Source organism: Brassica napus, chromosome A3, assembly GCF_020379485.1.
Source record: "Brassica napus cultivar Da-Ae chromosome A3, Da-Ae, whole genome shotgun sequence".
Lineage (NCBI taxonomy): Eukaryota > Viridiplantae > Streptophyta > Magnoliopsida > Brassicales > Brassicaceae > Brassica > Brassica napus.
Genome location: NC_063436.1, coordinates 19,628,050 through 19,646,157, shown reverse-complemented (window position 1 = coordinate 19,646,157; position 18,108 = coordinate 19,628,050). Strand labels below are relative to the sequence as shown.

At 34.8% G+C, this 18,108-nt stretch overlaps 5 protein-coding genes across 8 annotated transcripts; 2 read left to right on the top strand and 3 right to left on the bottom strand.

The window, feature by feature from the left end:
* Positions 1-3,029: 3,029 nt before the first annotated feature.
* On the bottom strand, positions 3,030-5,497 carry LOC106439632 (ubiquinol oxidase 1a, mitochondrial-like). The gene is made up of 4 exons (XM_013881121.3): positions 5,004-5,497; positions 4,796-4,924; positions 3,395-3,883; positions 3,030-3,314 (listed from the first exon to the last, which is right to left on the bottom strand). The coding sequence occupies exons 1-4, from the start codon at positions 5,364-5,366 to the stop codon at positions 3,255-3,257; spliced, it is 1,041 nt and encodes a 346-aa protein (XP_013736575.3). The 5' UTR covers positions 5,367-5,497; the 3' UTR covers positions 3,030-3,254.
* A 626-nt stretch (positions 5,498-6,123) lies between these two features.
* Positions 6,124-7,675, top strand: LOC106439634 (DNA-directed RNA polymerases II and IV subunit 5A). Of its 2 annotated transcripts, none has more exons than XM_013881122.3 (5): positions 6,124-6,316; positions 6,413-6,624; positions 6,846-7,025; positions 7,109-7,222; positions 7,317-7,675. In XM_013881122.3, the coding sequence occupies exons 2-5, from the start codon at positions 6,424-6,426 to the stop codon at positions 7,440-7,442; spliced, it is 621 nt and encodes a 206-aa protein (XP_013736576.1). In that variant the 5' UTR covers positions 6,124-6,316; positions 6,413-6,423; the 3' UTR covers positions 7,443-7,675. The 2 variants fall into 2 exon arrangements, with proteins under 2 accessions (XP_013736576.1, XP_013736577.1); XM_013881123.3 differs by having other exon boundaries at positions 6,175-6,316; positions 6,396-6,624.
* Positions 7,676-7,981: 306 nt separating this feature from the next.
* On the bottom strand, positions 7,982-9,472 carry LOC106439635 (40S ribosomal protein S10, mitochondrial). The gene is made up of 2 exons (XM_013881124.3): positions 9,043-9,472; positions 7,982-8,573 (listed from the first exon to the last, which is right to left on the bottom strand). Exons 1-2 carry the CDS (start codon positions 9,334-9,336, stop codon positions 8,202-8,204), a joined length of 666 nt encoding a protein of 221 aa, XP_013736578.1. The 5' UTR covers positions 9,337-9,472; the 3' UTR covers positions 7,982-8,201.
* Positions 9,473-10,171: 699 nt separating this feature from the next.
* On the bottom strand, positions 10,172-13,527 carry LOC106439636 (endoplasmic reticulum-Golgi intermediate compartment protein 3-like). 3 transcript variants are annotated; one of them, XM_022716577.2, is made up of 12 exons: positions 13,367-13,527; positions 12,891-13,039; positions 12,704-12,786; positions 12,135-12,210; positions 11,974-12,041; positions 11,725-11,815; positions 11,452-11,570; positions 11,264-11,347; positions 11,034-11,180; positions 10,829-10,937; positions 10,626-10,745; positions 10,172-10,541 (listed from the first exon to the last, which is right to left on the bottom strand). In XM_022716577.2, the coding sequence occupies exons 2-12, from the start codon at positions 12,976-12,978 to the stop codon at positions 10,465-10,467; spliced, it is 1,062 nt and encodes a 353-aa protein (XP_022572298.1). In that variant the 5' UTR covers positions 12,979-13,039; positions 13,367-13,527; the 3' UTR covers positions 10,172-10,464. The 3 variants fall into 3 exon arrangements, with proteins under 3 accessions (XP_022572298.1, XP_022572300.1, XP_022572299.1); XM_022716579.2 differs by having other exon boundaries at positions 12,891-13,031; positions 13,367-13,487; XM_022716578.2 differs by having other exon boundaries at positions 13,362-13,466.
* A 3,617-nt stretch (positions 13,528-17,144) lies between these two features.
* Positions 17,145-18,108, top strand: LOC106439637 (protein JAZ13). Its single transcript, XM_013881128.3, has 3 exons — positions 17,145-17,302; positions 17,413-17,500; positions 17,593-18,108. The coding sequence occupies exons 1-3, from the start codon at positions 17,229-17,231 to the stop codon at positions 17,797-17,799; spliced, it is 369 nt and encodes a 122-aa protein (XP_013736582.1). The 5' UTR covers positions 17,145-17,228; the 3' UTR covers positions 17,800-18,108.

Genomic DNA, 18,108 nt, shown 5'->3' with positions numbered 1-18,108 from the left:
GGAGAAACACTCAACGGTTAAGATGAGAAGAGATAGAAATGCATGTGGGTCATTCTTCACTCAAGTCGCGGTCACGGAACTTCCTAGAAGTGTAGGGCCCGTAGTTAGCTGCCAATGTTGAACTGCATGCTCCCCTTTTCTTTTATCAAATTTTCTTGCCCTGCTACTCTGAGTAAAATTACTTTCATTTTTAATTTTTCCTATTTAATTTTTAAAATAAATAACTCAATTATAATTTTCACAAATATATAAAACAAATCTGGATTTTAGATAATTTTATCCAAGATATTAAAAATAAAATACTAATTATTTTGTAATTTTTATTATTATTAATTTAGCTTAACTAAATTATTTGGTGGATCTAACCAAAAAGTATTCGTAATTTTGCTTTTTCCATTGTTTATATTATGACATTTTCTCCTTTTGACATTTTCTCAGAAAGATATAAAATACAGTAAAATGTTCATGGAGATAAAAAGGAACCTAAAATTACAAAAAAAATTGTTTACTTGACAATCCAATAACGTGATTTCCAAATTACAATATTATCTGTACTTAGTAGCCACTGGCCAGTATTAAATTCACCGATATTTTAAAAAGCTAAATTGAATGTTGTCGCCAATTAGGATTTAGGACCCACGTAAAATATTAGATTTTGTAATAAGAACACTGAACACCACCAAGTTTTTGTTCAATGGTCAGGATTCATGCTTCTAATATAACAGCATAACTAGCCTAAAGCAGCAGATTCACATAATTTTACAATTAATTACGCGAAAAAAGCGCATGAATAACAGACTCAACAAATGTTTAGGATCAAATCCTCGTGATTAACTTAGGAGTGTTCAATCCGGATATCGGTTCGGTTTCGGTTCGATTTTTTTTTGTTTTCGGTATTTCGGTTAGTAAAATATAACTACCATTTTAAATCTATATTTACTTCGGTTCGGTTCGGTTTATATACCGTCGGTTTTCGGTTTATTCGATTTTATACCAAAAAAACATAATTATTTTGTTTGAGATCATATTATATAAATTTTAGAGTCATATTGTTAACACAGTCATTTATTAAAAATATATTACATATTCAAATAAATGAACAAAAAAGTAAAAATGCTTTTACCATCAAATAAAATAATCAAATCTATAACTAAAATCAAAGCTTGAAATTTTGAAAATAAAAATATGAAACAAAACAGAAATATGAAAGAAAAGTTTTTTCACTCTTCCATATTTAGTGTTCATTAAAGTCATGTTTTTTCAATTAAAAATTTTCCATTAATTATTGTCCATCAAATTTATAATCTTCATATTAATTTAGTGAAGACTAAAATAGATCAAAAAGATCAAAAAAAAACTTAGAAAATAAGATGTCTGAATTGCGATGTATTGTTATTTAGTTATAGTTCAAGTGTTTTACAGGTTTTTTATTACTATAAAATTATGCTAATAGTTATTAATACAAATTTAACTTATGTAACAAATAGATTTTCATGTATTGTTATAAAATAGATACATATTTACATGTTTCTACTTTTAATCGGTTTTGTTCGGTTTATTCGGTTTAATCGATTATATACCAAATCATATCCAAATCCTACGATTTTTATAAAATTATATCCATTCGGTTTATATGGTATATACCAAAACCAAACCATATTGTCTATTTCGGTTCAGTTCGGTTCGGTACGGTTCGGTTTTACCATATTGAACAGTCCTAGATTAAGTATAAACACGACAAATCGCAATAGAGAAAAAGATAAGCTATTCCGGTGACGCCGAGGGTGTGCCACCGTCGGAGAACCACCAACTCCAGCCGGAGACGATGGAGACCTTGAAGAGAGAGAAGACGGAGAGATTCTAGGTGGAAACTTACTTTTCAGTTTAACACTCACCATATACTTAAACTATATAGTATTGGTAACTGTTATATTATTGGAGGATTGGATTGGAGGCATTTAAAAACAATGTACAACCAACATGGCACCATGACTATTTTTTCATATAACAATCACATATCATTCAAATCTAGAATACACATTGTCACAGATAATAATACTTTATACTATGAGACTACATTAATCTTTGAAGTATTAAAACATACTTTATATTAGAAACCGCTGATAGATAGAGGCTACGCAACTGATTAAGACGTGTTTGTAACTTGTTATTCGTATAATTGGAGAGCTAGATAAAGAGAAGAAAAATATTCAAAATATTTTATGCCAGAATTTGATGTTAGTTATAATTAATTATATTTGTTAATAATTGATGATTAAATAGGTATGTGGAAGTCCTTTAGCTTTTCCTCTACCATTTTGCTGATGGAGAAAACAAACAATTAAGGTTATTGGCTATCGTGATTGCTATTATACTGACGTAAACTGCCAATCGAAAAGAGCTGCCTGATAGGTGCTCTTGTTCTAGTGGACAGATCAATATATATATATTTAATTTGGTGGCATTAGAGAAAAAGTCTATGATAAGTTCGAAAGAAAGTGGTTAAGTGCACATAATCACCCAAATATAATATTGTTTGATCAATGTCTCTATTATAAACTGACTGTTTTTTTCTTTACCGCTATTTGATAAAGACTCTTAATTTTGCTTTATATTTGAGAGGCATGGGGTCCGGTAAAAAACAGAGACGTATACTCTAAAATATTCGTTAGTCTTCCTATACTTCAGTATCTGTATTTCCACATCAGTTTGACAAGAAACTACTATACCTAACCATCTTGAAATAGCTTTCTTAGATGTTTCCAGCTAGTTTACAGTAAAAACATACATTACGTCTAGGTCAGATATAAGAAAGCTATTGTTGAAGACGACGAAGACGGTGGTGAACAACATGGCGGCGTCAGCTCAGTACATGAACTGAATGATTGTTCTTCGGAAGACATTCATAGCTATATAGAATTTCTAGGATATTACAACTTGCAAAGATTAAATTTATCGCTGATGAATATATAACTATTGTGGGCATGAATGTGGACGGAGACATTATGTAACGTTACAAACGAATAAACTAAATCTCAAGTCGTGCAATAATAATATAACTTTCAAGTGAAAAAAAAACAGAATATTTGTAGCAAATATAACATTCATGCAAGTCGATTCCAAAGTCTGGCTTTAGTAGAGGTGGTCTTATATACAAGTGAAAGAAGAGGCCATATACTCTTCCAAATTTCTTTATAACAAAGTTTAAAACTTGAGAAAACAAAGTCTTCTTATTCAAAACGATATAGCTAAACTCAATGATATCCAACTGGAGCTGGAGCTTCCTTTAGCTCACGACCTTGGTAGTGAATATCCTGCAAGTAGACAATGTTCATCATCAGTCACATAACATATAACGTTTCAAAAACAACGAAGAGAAAAACTCCACACTTACAGAGGCAAAATGGTTAACATCACGGTGATGCGCCTCGTCAGCACGGACCACCATGACAACGTCACGAAGGGTTGCATCAGCAGGAAGCCTCCAGTAATCAATAGCAATAGCCGGAGCAGGGACATTATCAATGTTACCTTTGTCAAGCTCCTTGAGAAACTCAGTGTACGAATGAATTGCTTCTTCCTCAAGGTAACCAACCATACGGTGAGCGAACTTGGGAGAGATTAGGTAACCGAGGAAATAAGCGTTGAAGAAGACTCCCTGGACAGTGATGACAAGAGCTCTCTCGTACCATTTGGGTTTAGCGACTTCCATGAAAGTCATGAGATGCATCCTCTCGTTCTCTGCTTCCTCGAGAAGGGCTTTGATCCATCCTCCGCTTTGCTCAAAGCGTCTGAGAGATTTAAAGTGGAGTAACATTCCTCCAACCATTCCGGGCACTGCTGCTACAGTTTCGAGCATCATAGCTCTGCACCCGTATCTCCTCTGCGTAAATGGATGCAAATGTTAATGCAACAATTCATATTAGATTTATCAAAAAAAGTAAAAAAAATCATATTAGATTATATCATTTGAAATGAGAGCTCCAACACAATTGAAGGATCAAGTGGGCATAAGAAATACGGTGTGGGAGTGGGATTGTTTGTTTGAATTAAGAGTAAAATCAGAGTTGAAAAAAGTAGTTTCTACATTTTACTCTAAGTTGTTCTTCTTTTAAAGTAAAACTTTTTTTTAATTAATTTAAAGCTAAAACTAGAGGAAAAACATAAATAAATTAAATATTTTGTTTTCATTTTACTCTCATTTATTCTAATTTCTTCCAAAAAAATTTCAAGTTAGACCATCAACGAGTTAATTTTTTATTAAGTTTCTCACAAAATTTTAAAATATAAGAATATTAACTATTGAAAAACTGACTAACATTAAAAGAGTTTCTCAACGATTTATTAAATTTTTTAGAGAAAATGAGAAATTCCACATGAGAAACATTAAGGTATTTTGCAAAATCTCTAAGGTTTAAACAATTTTTTTTTAAAAAAGGAGAAACGCCCTTTCAAGAACAAAAATGTTACAAACCCAAATTATATGTATTCACTCTATGAATGGTTTTGAAATTAATTATATAATAAAATTATACTAATATTTGAAGGGTACGATACCCACCTGACAGATCATGACAAGGCTAATTTCTTATTACTATACAATCAAGCATTATGGACGCACTATCAGAGTGCACAATATAATATTAACGAAATATTCCAAAAGAGAAATGAAATATTGATAGTTACCATAAATAAAATAAAATGAGATTTTAAAAATTTTACGCAATCAATGACGACATCAGATTGGAATGTTCTCCATTTTCAAAAAGATCGGAGACGAAGAAGCTGTATGTACCTGGAAGAAGAGATCGGTCGGCCAACGAAGAGATTTAACAGTCCAATAAGCTAATCTGTCAAGAAACGTAGTTGGAACATGATGCTTCGACAGATCAATCGTCAAATCAGCTTTATACGTCTCCCAAGGCTGCCAATAATCCCAACAAATCTCAATCATAAATAGTAAATCATCAAGAGTAACGATTGTAATATATATAAAAACGTACCCTGAAGCAGTTCCACTTCCATTCAGTACCGTCTTCTTTGGTGATCTTATTCGGTTCAACACCCCAATAGCTAGCGATTCCTTTGTTACCTCCGGTGGATGATTCGTCCTCTGTTTTCTTCGGCTTCTCATCTTGACTCGGAGTTTTCTCTCCTAAACTAGCCGTGCTAGCGAATCGCACGCCTCCAGTTCCACTCCGGATCCAAGTGTTCACGCTAGCTAGATCTGCAGCCGCAGGTTTCAAGAGATGGCTTGGCTCGTGAGACATGGAACGGATCGTACTCGCAGTGGCGGTTGAGAACAACCGTGGTCGAGCAGACTTTAGCAGCGACGAGGCCACCTTGGCTCCACCGCGACTCATCATCGTTATAGAGATCGAAAAAGAGAGAGAAAATGGAAAGACTCGATAAATCCAAGAATATAGGAAATGTTGTAAGAGAAACTTTCTTTTTAACTTCGCTGTCTTGTCAGACGCTCTTATGATGGATGGATGGTCTCTAGAAAGGTTGTACTTTTCTTTGAGGGTATATATGTAAATTAGTAGAGGGTGTATATTTTACTTGGAGACCAAGAAGTTTGCGTGGTGGCCAAGAGTGACAACTCATTGTTAGAATTGAATGCTGTCGTGTTTGGTTGTTTCATCACTTTCTTGTCCAAAGAAACCTCTCTTTTTTTTTTCCTTTTTTTTTTTTGCTAAAATCCTAAGAAACATTTTTGGCATTTAAATTCAAATATTTGGCAGTTATATAAAATAATAGTATTAGGATGTATTTGGAAACAAAATTGGTATGTGAGCTATTTTGTTTTTTTGACTAGGTGAATATATATGTGGGCGTTAAGCGCATGTTTTCAATTTTAGAAATTGTATTGTTTGAGTCTTTATATATATATATATATATATATATTTGAAATCATTTATATTTTGCAAGTTAATATGGTTTGTTTTGAACATATAGTTTGTTCTCTTTATTTTCATTATCTTTAGTTGTGTGTTTTCGTAATTTCTATCAAAATCCAAAAATGGTAATAAAGTTTTAACATGTTTACACACCCACACAAAAAAACAGTGTGGTTTTCAATCCAGCCCATATGGGTACAAACGGGCCTAATTGGGCCTAGTATTAACTGTTCCAAAATAAAGTTTAGGGATGAAAACATAAATTTTGTATAGGTTGGGGCTTCTTATACTAGAAACCTCCTTATTCTAATACAACTGAGAAAAGGGTTTGGAGCTCTGAAGTAAAGCTCTTTCAACGCCGCTTCTGTCTTCTTCGTCGCTCTGTGCCACATCTCATTCTCTCTTTGCCTCCAAACGTAAGTTTCTCTCTTCACAATAGCTTAGCTGCGCATCGATCTCAAAGTAAAAGAGATTGATAAACCCTAAATGGCTCAGATTTTTATTATTTGCAGATTTAGCGGAGATGGGTCTAACGGAAGAAGAAATCAAAAGACTTTACAGAATCCAGAAGACGTTGATGCAGATGCTCAAGGACCGTGGCTACTTCATCGCCGACTCTGAAATCACCATGAGCTTGTCACAGTTCGTTAGAAAGTATGGCGACAACATGAAAAGGGAGGATCTTGTTACTCTTAAAGCTAAGAGAAACGACAGCAGTGATCAGGTATTGTCTCTTTGTCTGAGACTTAAAACTGTTTCTTCATTTGTTATTACAGTTTGCATAAGTCATGAAAGGTGGAAGCTTTGGCTATGTAATAATTTATGTTTTTATTACTTTTAGGGGATAAAGATAGATTAAAAGTCATCTCTTTTATTCATTGTATGTATGAAGAAGCTGTTGATATCTTTTGTCTTAGTCTCTGATTGGTGCTAATCATGTTGTAGCTCTATATCTTCTTCCCTGACGAGGCGAAAGTTGGGGTTAAGACGATGAAGGTGTACACAAACAGGATGAAATCAGAGAATGTGTACAGAGCTATCTTGGTGGTGCAACAGAACCTGACTCCTTTTGCTCGTACTTGCATCAGTGAGATCTCTTCAAAGTTTCATTTGGAAGTCTTCCAGGTAATAAATAAACACACTTTTTCTAATTCTTATGATGAATGTGTATTCAACATCACAATCCTTAAACCATTGTTGTGATGCAGGAGGCGGAAATGCTTGTGAACATTAAAGAACATGTTCTTGTTCCGGAGCACCAAGTTCTCACCACTGAAGAGAAGAAAACTCTTCTGGAGAGATACACTGTCAAGGAGACGCAGGTTAGTAGTAGAATCATTCTTCTTGGTGATGACTTATGAGTGAGCTTTCAGTTTTGTGTAAATTTAAAGTTTGGAACTTTTGTGTTGTTATTAGCTTCCGAGGATCCAAGTGACTGATCCAATCGCAAGATACTTTGGACTAAAACGTGGACAAGTCGTGAAGATTATTCGTCCGAGTGAAACCGCTGGTCGTTATGTTACCTACCGTTATGTTGTATAAGCAAAAAAAGCTTTTGTTGATGGAAACGCTCAGTGTTGTGCGAGTGGAAATGCTCAGTGTTGTGTTGTGTACCCAAATTGTTGACAATGTTATTTGTTAGATGTACGAATTGAAAAACCTTACAACAACATTTTAGTATCATTGTATAATGGGGCAAGGTGGCCTTGCCAAGGTCTCATGAGCACTGAGATGATTTCATGTGTTGGGTTTAATTAACTGATTAAGAAATAGCTTATGCCTGATCAACCAAGTAACCATCCACAAACAGTATCATCTAAGCATCTTACAGGAACATCATATTTTAGCCATATGGCATAGTTCCATGAATGACAAGGTTATTGGACTATTCAGACGATCTAAAATTGTTATTTTTGGTGTGATAGATTTAGGAGTCTGGTCCTGAAATTTTTTTTTCTTTTACCACTTTCCTGGTTATGATTTGCATCAAATCTATATATTTTTTGTCTCAAATCATTAGCGATTTTATACAACTAAAACATCTTTGACTATTTATTTCATTACGAAACACATACAATGAATTAAATGGCCTAATAAATTTGCATAAACTGGAAGTGTAATCATCTCCCACTGAAACTCAATTCAGAACCCATTTCTTTGAGGTATTGTTGACTTCTTTCTTGAGTCAGTAAAATGTTCTCTAAGCAAAAAAAAATATGCTACAGGATTTTAAGGTATTGTTGACTTCTTTCTTGAATCAGTAAGATTCGATATTATTGCAGGATCGGCCAGAAACTTGTCTCATTGACCAATGGTGGAGCCATTGATGTTGGCCAACACAGGAGCCATGTCCAAACGGGTCTTGCAATGGAACTGGAGTTCGTACTGAGCTCCGAGAATCCGGTAACGCTTCAACCAAAACAGCTTCTTGCTCAGCTCGTGGCTCTGAGCTTTGACTACGAGAAATCGTTTCTTGAACCTCATCTCAAACTGCTCTCTAGACTTCTTGTCCACGTGAGGGGAACGTAGCACCGTGTACAAGGTCCTCGTGTCGGGCATTGCAGCGTAACGAGTGTGGGGAGGAAGACACCAAGCTTCCTTCTCCGGGTTATCGAATGACCGAATCGCAACGCAGATTCTCGTTCCTTTGATCTTCGACGTGCTCTCTTTCTTCTACTCAAAACCACAAACACAACAGTTGTCAATGATTTGAATAACTATTGGAGAGAAGATCCCACATCGGATATATGAAAGGGACTTGAGTAATATATAAGGGACTTGGGTCAATCCACTAATTGCCAATTGGTTTTAAGTTGGAACCCCAAAAACTTATTATGGTATCAGAGCGGGCCCAATACCCTGACCCATTAATCCGGCCCGGACAGTGGCCCGATCATCCCATTAGCTGATGGCCCATAGAAGGCTCAGTTCCGTCGAGATTGCTAGAAAATAAAGCATGATTTCGGAGGGGTATGTTGGATTCTGCGAGATTACTTAATGATTCCAACTTAAAACCAATTGGCAATTAGTGGATTGGTCCTAACCCTTTATATATTACTTAATGTCCCATTGATTTTCCAATGTGGGATACATATCCCTTAATAATAACCTTTTAAGGGATTGAATGAGAACAAAAGTATACCTTCTTAGCAACACTCTTTGAATCTCTGAGGTTACTCTCGCACTCAGTGGCGTAGCCTTGAAACGTGATCCTCGCGGGAGAAACCATCCACGAGTTAGGAGACGATGGGGAGACGAATCGAGAGATGAGGTTGGAGGAGAGAGTAGATCCGTTTCCGACTAGATTACGATCCACGGAGGATACAGTGGCGGCTGAAAAGAAGTGGTGGGAAAGGCCTGAATCAAAGGATGTTAGCGCGGCCGAGAGAGTTTGCCTTGATGGCAATGAAGATCTGCGGAGTGCTCCGGTGATCATTTTAGATTCAACGATGATGAAGATGAGAACTGACAGAAGAGATAGAAGGAAACCTATTAGGTTTTTCAGACAAGAAGAATTAAGCTAAAAGAAACAGAGAGGACAGGATCTCCTGCGACGAGTGTAGGCTTTTCACCAGCACGTGAGACATGTGTGTCAAGCATTCATAGGCTGTTTCTTTGAAAATGTAATCAAGAACCATAGAGTTGGATTAAAACAATAGACTTAACTAAAAAACCACATAACTTTTTAGTATAGTACAACTAGAATTGTCAAATGAGAACAGAAAAATAAAGAATTGCCAAATGAGGATTTTTGTAAATTATATAGAATTTATGACGTAACTTATAATAAAATAACTAGATTTTGACCCGCGCTTGAAAGCCCGGGTTAGGTTTTGTTTTAATTTTCATAATTATGAAATTTAGTGTTTGAATCATATAATCTTGAAGATTATTTCACTAAAAAAATTTAGTGTTTGAATCATATAATTTTACACCCAAATCTTGTATAAAGCTTTTATATAGTGTAGTGTCTTACATGTAACGTGTTTTGTAGTCGATGGTAGTATGTGAGGGAAATGAATATTTCGTTAAGGTAACAATTATAATAGGTTGTGCTTTGGTTTTGGTTCATGTAATGTATTTTGTTTGGGTAGGGTAGTTTAGCAATCAGTTTTAGTGGTTATGTATAAATAATAATGTATACAATTCGTATGGTTAGAGTAATAATCGGAGGTTTATAGGATAAAAAAGTTATCACTTATTGTTATAATATACAGGATTCATCCAAAAAAATTTAAAAGTAATAGGTCTAAACAACTTTTATAGATAGATTTTTTAAAAATTCTTCCCTTTTAATAGTATCGATGAATCAGCGTTACAAAATAAATGGAAATCTTTTTTTCTCGGTAAAGCTAAAAGACGCAAAGTGTATAAAATTACATATAATTCTACTAGATGACCAGAGAGAATCAGAGTAATGATACATTTAGAGGAAAAGCTCAAAGGGATTCTAATGTTGTGACTTGTGAGTGTTGATCTAGCAAACGTATCAATCCCCTGGAGGTTCTTGTACTCCCTGGGGGTTTAAGAGATTCATCTTCCTTGGTCCTTTTCTCCTCTCTGTTCACTTGTGTATGCTTCTGGTACTCGGCTTCTTTGTGAAAGACTCAATCAAGCGGAACATCCAACGATCTAGCATTCCTGTTTAAGACCATGACATAAACTATATTAACCAAAGCTCACTGAAAGATGAGTACTGAGATTAGATAAAGATTGGGATGGAACCTGTCAAAGCAAAGGTACCCCCTAATACAGCGCAGAGCCGAGTGATCAAGTGGAGAAAACTACGGCGCTCTTCCTTGATGGTCACAGTGATAGGTGAAAGATCATATAAGAAGTAGACAGCTGCAAATGAAAGAAAGAAACATGCCATCAAGAGACAGAAACAGAGTAATAAGAACACTGGAAATGAAGCTTGATCCGCTAACCTGGCCATGTCCTGTCGAACTCGTTCATTGGTGTGTAATATTCAGTTACAGAGTACTGATTTGTTGTCAGAACGTCTTTTGAAAGATATCTATATTCCGTCGGAACAATCTGCTCCATACAAATAATGAAGCACGTCACATATACTACAACTGGCAGAGGGACGGACATGAGTAAAAGAAGAGTGATGGATTGAGATCAAAACACCTTAATATAGTATTTGAATGTTCCACTGGTGTCACGCAGGATTCGGTTTGTGTCATCAAGCGGGTTGTGAATGCCAGGGTACTTCGGACCAAAGGATAGATCATGAATCATATGGCTCACGTTTACGTTCTTGGACCCTCCAAATATCTGTTTTCGAGGGTAAAAGAGAGATTTTGTCAGATCCTGGTATAGAGAGAGAATGGTTTATAAAGCGAGAGAGTGATACCAACCATTTGAGCAACATAGATGTTCAGACCGTGAACTGAAACGTGGAAGTTTCCAGCAACCCGCTGTACATCTAAGACACCATACACCTGTGGAAAACAGCCAAACAAACATATTAGTCTCTGGTTTCTTAAAGGGCCAATAAGGCAACATCTCTAGTTTGTCTATTGACAAGGGGAGAGGTTAATAATACCCGACATCCTTCTCCATCTGCTAATGCTTGCTTCACCTTTTTAATCATCGTCTCAGCAGCTTCATCAAATCCCAGGGTATTCACTGCTTCCGTCTCATTCTTGTGTTCTTCTTTGCCATCTTCAGCAATACAACCAAAATAAAAGTTATCTAACATGACAACTATCCTTAAAAAAGATTCAAGATAAAGACATTCAAATGGTAGCTAAGGGAAATGAAGCCCATCAGGAAAGATACCAACTCTGAGAAGATTCACTAAGTAAAAGAATGTTACCGTGCTTGTGAGATGAGTGGTCATGCTCCTTTTCAACAAGATCAGATATATATTCTGTGCCAATGATATGACCATGACTGTTGAGTCGGAGCTGCAGACACACGCAACTAGTGAGCAATTAACTCGATTATAAACCAGTAAAACTAGAGCAAACGCCATAAAAAGTAACATAAAGATGCTAAGGGAAATATTCACTAAGATGGAAGAGAAAACATGTGATTTTGTATTAAGCATGTGGAATCAACATACTTTCCAAATATTTGTATCGAGATCCACTTCATGCTTCCCTGACATGTCGATAGCATCCATGCTCAAAACTACAAAACAAATAAAAGATCAAATAACGAAATTTAAGAAGTATCAAGAAGGTATGGAGAAAAGAAAATATGTGATCAATGGATACCACTTACCATCACAAGGCAAAGATGGAAACGTCATATTTACATGAATCGGAAGAGTTTCTCCACGCTTTAAGTCCACTGACATCTAAAAAAAACATGATACAGATTTCAAAATGATTACATAAATACAAAAGGAGGGAAACCTCTACGAGCCAGTCAAATGGATAGAGAACATCAAGGAAGTTAAATCAACAGACAGAGAGACTTCAAATCCATATTTCCCATGTGATATATTTCGATATGAAAAAATTTAACTAGGAGACTCAAATCATTTTGCATACATCACACAAGCTATGATGCCACCTACAGAAGAAATAAAAAGTTCAAGACAATAACAAGGTCAATGAGGGATAAAGCCATACTTTCACTCAATCTCTACTAATCAACTGAAGAGTGGCATCAATGAATTTGAACGATATCAGATGGAATAAGAATACAATTTCATAGCATCCATCTATCTGAGCTTCATAATACACATGAAACATAAGGTCATTCACTGCCATTTATATAACTGTACAGAGCAGTTTAAAGCGTAGAGTCAGAGCAATAAAGAAAAAAAGCTGATACTAAATACATACCTGATGCACTGTAAGTGTGTTAAGATAGTAACTCAGCTCGTGCAAGAACAACGTAGCCATTATAAGAAGTCCAACAATAGATACTGCAATAACCAAACAAAATTTAAGATATTGAAAAACACGCAAACAAAAATCAACCATTCAAAATTTCAACAAGAGCTATGTAAAAAAAAAAAAGATGCATTACCAACTGCACCAGATTGCGTCTTCTGCAGCAAATGATCCTCTGCTCTAGGAAACGCATCGATGCTCTTTAGAGCCTGCTTCACACCCATCCTCCCTCAATACCAATACTTTGAAAAACTAAACGAATCCAACTCCAAAGCACCTATCAAACTACAAAACCAACATCAGATACACTAAAATAGACCAATTAAACCTTAAAAATACTTTTCCTATCGAACCCAATTCTCTCTTTTTCTATATTTTCTCGATCTAGAGCTTCTATGGCGGATTATCTAAAAGAGCCTAGCTCAAAATTCTGAACCTAACCCATCCAAGCATACGCATCATAAGATTCAAAGGAGATAGCTTTTTCGAAAATTAAGCTCAAACAGGCACAACCCTTAATCAAAATTCAGATTTCTAATGTGATCTTCACCGGCCCTAGATGATTTCAAAAGGGATTTAATTTGAAAGAAACCCAGCTTCTGGAGACCTTACTCGAATCGAGGATGAAGCGCGCGCCGAGAGAAAGAATGGTGGAAGAAGAAGAAGCGAGAGATCTCCGGGGGGTCCTTCTTCTCCGGTTCCTTTTGATGTTTGATTGGCGTCTCTCTCTTTTTTTTCCGTCTCTTTTTTTTTATCAATTTAGTCCTCCACTTATTTACAAATCCTAATTTAAGCAATACATAATCTTATTATTTACGTAAAACCCCTCATACGTTTGATATTTATATATTGCCCCCTAAACTTATCTACAAATATTAATTCGCATTCAAATCTTATTATTTACGTCAAGAGCCTCATACCCTCATAAGTTGCGATTTTTGTTAGAACATGTTCAGTCTTTTCGTTCGATTCTTTTAGTAACTTTGACTAGCAATTCTAGTACACAGAGAGGTATGTGGACGTTTTCAAACAGGGTACAAGACTATAGGCTAACTAGATTCGGACCTTGCCACTTCTGTTGTTGTGTTATTTGTTTTCAAAACCAACTTCGTGGCGGGTTAGGTGAGTGAGAGAATCCGCAGATTGGTTCACATCAACAAGTCTATACAGAGGTGAAGAGATGCTAGAAAGGCTTCCTTCTTCTGCTTGGCTTTTAAGTAAGAATCAGTATTGTTCCGTATATAGTTTTGATGATATTTATTGGTTTAACTCTAGTTTAGTATATGTGCATTTAGTGAATTTGGACCTGCTTATACCAACAAGTTAAAGCAAATATTAAATGCAATCACATATACAAGTGATAGTATTAAAATGTTGCCAACGCTTACATTAATCATGATATGTAAATGATTTCCTCATGGGCATTTCTTTTTGTTGTTGAGAAAGGTTGCACACACCACACCACACACACACACACACAAAATAAAACTGATTGGCCCGTCTTACTGAACACTCCTTATTTAACGCCATTTGATTTGAGAGATTGGGACCCATAAGCCCAAACACAAACTTCCCGCCATAAACTAACACCCAAAAGGAGGCTTTGTTATACAAAGCAACTCCACGTTTTACATGACTTCCAGACAACAGAACATGTATAGGAGGAATTGCTTTAGTTGCATTCGATCATCCCCAAAAAGAGTTATAATTAAGTCCACAAAAGTATATAAATTAGTAAGTATAGCTGTGTAAGGATACTAATAATGTTACTACAATAAACTCTTGCTACTTACTAGTACTGTTTACAACCCTCCAGTAAAGTTATGGGTTAAATAACATGAGTAAATTGTAATTCTTGGATAAATAATAGGGCTACTCAATCTGTTTAATAAATGTTAAAATGTCATTTTAAAATTTTAATTCAATTTATACAGATTTTAAGTTTAATATTAATTAGAAAATGCATTGACTTTATAAATAATTCTATTTATCTATAATACTATTGATTAAATATGTTTAATTAATAAGAACATAATCCATTTCAATTTTTTGCTTAATATGTATAAAAATGTTAAAATAACACTCTTCATAAACACATGGAGGAAGTATGAGAAAAAAGGTTCAAATCATTCTCTCTTAGTGTTGTGTACTACCTCGTAAGGTCATCTCCAACCCAACTGCAAAACACTATTTTAGTGTGAATTTTACATTAAAACCTTCTCCAACTCAACACTAAAATCACACCATTTTAGTGTAACACTATAATTTTAAACCAAATTTGGTGTGATACTATTCACCACACTAAAACACTATTCACTCCACTAAAACACTATTCACTTATTTTATTAATAAATTATATTATTAAAAACGAAAATTTAAATAAATATATAAATATAATATTATAAAATAGCTTTTAATGTGAAGTTTAGTGTTGTGGTTGGAGATGAATTTGTTTTTAGTGTTGAAACTACACTAAAATAGTGTGGTTTTGACACTAAAATAGTATAATGGGTTGGAGATGCTCTAAGAGCACCCCCATTAGTGAACTTATGGGGGGGTTCACACACATTCCCAAAAAAAAAAATATTAAAATAAGGAATAGTGATGAACCTGTCTCTCTTCACCCCTTCCCAGTGAACCTGGTTCATCACTGTAGTGCGGGCCCCACGGCACGTGGCGGTCCGCGACTGGTCCAAAAAATTTTTTTTTTTTTTTTAAAAAAAAACAAAAATTAACTAAAAAAAAAAATAATAAAAAAATGTTTTGTGAACCCCTTTCATGGGGTTCACTAATGGGGATGCTCTAAGTTCATGCTATGATGTCGTGGGCGAAACGGTCAGTGTCGTAATTACTAAAAGCAAACTAACCATCAAAACCCTTCACACGTCTTTTCAGTTACATATTTCGATCAAAGTCACATTAATTTCCCATGTGTCCACTTCCAAGTTCATAACCACGTTCATGTCTTTTATCTTTCTTTCTTTTTGTTTTCAACAAGAAAAAGACGAACACGTGACTTGTGACTTGTGAACAGACTGCAAAACATGTTTCACGTGTCTTAATTCATCCACTAATGCCAACTTCTCTGTACCTACCCACCTTTAACTTTAGTCTAGCTTTTTCACTTTAATCTCACTTTGGATTCAGTTATGACGTATATATTCTCTTACATATTGATTGTCTTGTTATTACATTCATGCGATCAATTATGTTCATTCTAGTCACCAGTATTCTAAGATAAACGTGTATATATTGTTCATCTTCAAATCAATTTACTGAAACATTATGTACAATTTAGTTTACGTTTATGGTTTGCCATTTTTCTAGTATACCAAACGAAGTTTATGTCATGTATAATCTACAGAGACTATGTGTGTTATACTGGTAAACTAGATAGTGAGATATCTTAAAACAAAAGGACATGTATGGTTGTTGAGTTCAGCAATAGCAAATTAAGTTAGAAAATTTTAGGTTAACAAAATTTATAAATGAACAAGAAGGAATGATTCAGGACCGATCTTGGACAAAGCTGAATGAATCATTGGTCTTAGGTTCTCAATTTTTTATAAAGAAAACTACATAGATATAGATTCCCAATTTTTTTTTTTTGAATTCTCGATATGTGTAAAAAAAATTAATTGAAATTTTTAATAAATTGCCTCTGATTTTCTAAATCTTAGAGCCGGCCGTGAACGAAATCCATAGTGCAATAAACCAAAAAAAAAGTAAAGGAACTCATCAGCCTCATTTGGGAATCCATTTTCTATTTATGGAAAGTATATTAACCAAACGATTCCAAGCCCCACATGGCACAAACATTGCATGTGTCCATTGATCTTTTCAGAAATCTAAATAAAAGTTGAGTTCCTAAGTTTATCTTTGATATATTTGGATAGTTTTTTTTAAAGAAACCTCTATTGTTTTGGATAGTTTCAAACGCATAATTTTAATTTAATAACACAACACTGACGTGTATGGGTTATGCATAATAATATAGAGAACTGTCTAATCATATAAATTAAAAGAAAACAAAACACATAGATACATTGATTTAACAACCTAACAATCTAACAAATTAAATTTTCAATTCATATAATATACACAGAATTACGTAAGGTCCAACCCAATTATAATTTACTTTATTATATTCTACAAGAAAATGCATACAGCAGGTCCACATCCAGTAACGTATAAAAATTTAAGGAAAAGCAAAACTCAAACACACCACGGACCATCAAGTTACTCAAGATTCTTCCTCAGACACTTTGATTTATATATGTATTCGTACGGATTTTTTTTTCTTCTTTTTCTTTAAAAAAATGTTATTTTCCTTCGTATTGAAAGCAAGAAGCACGTGATCAAATGTTCAGAACTCTTATAGTACGTTCTTCTTATATATAGTTTCTATGCAAGTGTTTCTACCTCTTAACTTCCACAAAGCGACCAAAGCAAGAATCTTTACGCAGAGAGAATCATGAAGTATTGTAGCTTAGATCTTGGGCTATCTCCAGTGACCTCTTCGCTTCAACCTCGTCGCCTAGATTCGACGTGAGTTTTTCTTATCCAGATCCAACCTCGTTTTAATTTAATTTTAATTCACGTTCAACTCCACTTTAAGATCTGAACCTCTTAATTCGTTTTGAAAAATGGCTGTATAGGGTTAATCACTCTTTAACCATAAGACCTAAGGAGATCAATGCATTCTATAATGGGAAAGTACGTGAACACGATCTCGTAGAGTTTCAGGTAGAATCATCTCTATTTTCTCTTGTATATATGTTGTCCTCTCTTTTTCTTGATTAATGACTGATCATAAAATGCAAAAATGAAATACGAAGATAAGGGCAATAATAGAGATGGCGAGCAAGGAGCGTGGAATAACGGCGTTAGAGTTAACGCCGACGAGACTGGAATCACCGTTAGTGTTTTCTTTGAAGAGATCCGTGAAGAGTTTTTTGGAGAAGAGGAAGAAAAGAAACAAATCTTTTGCACCGTACAGTTACACTTACACCTCCACGTCTTCCTCCTCTTCCCATAATTCGTAAACCCAAGTTATTTAATTTACTTTTTTTTTCTACCATAACAAAAAAAGGAATCTTTTCTTTTGAAAAATTTGGGTTAAGAAGAATCTAGCTTGTGTTTCTCTTTTGTCATTTTTCCCGATACTCGACGATGACTTCGAGTTTTTTTTTTTAAATCAAGATGTTGCAGTTTTATAAACTGGATCACTTGTATAGTTGTATTAGTTTGTTTCACCTGATACTCTCATGTAATGAGTTATATATGAGTTTGTTCGTTTATTCGAGGTTAGAAAATATGTAAACATATCACACTTTGAAGTAGTTGGTGCACTA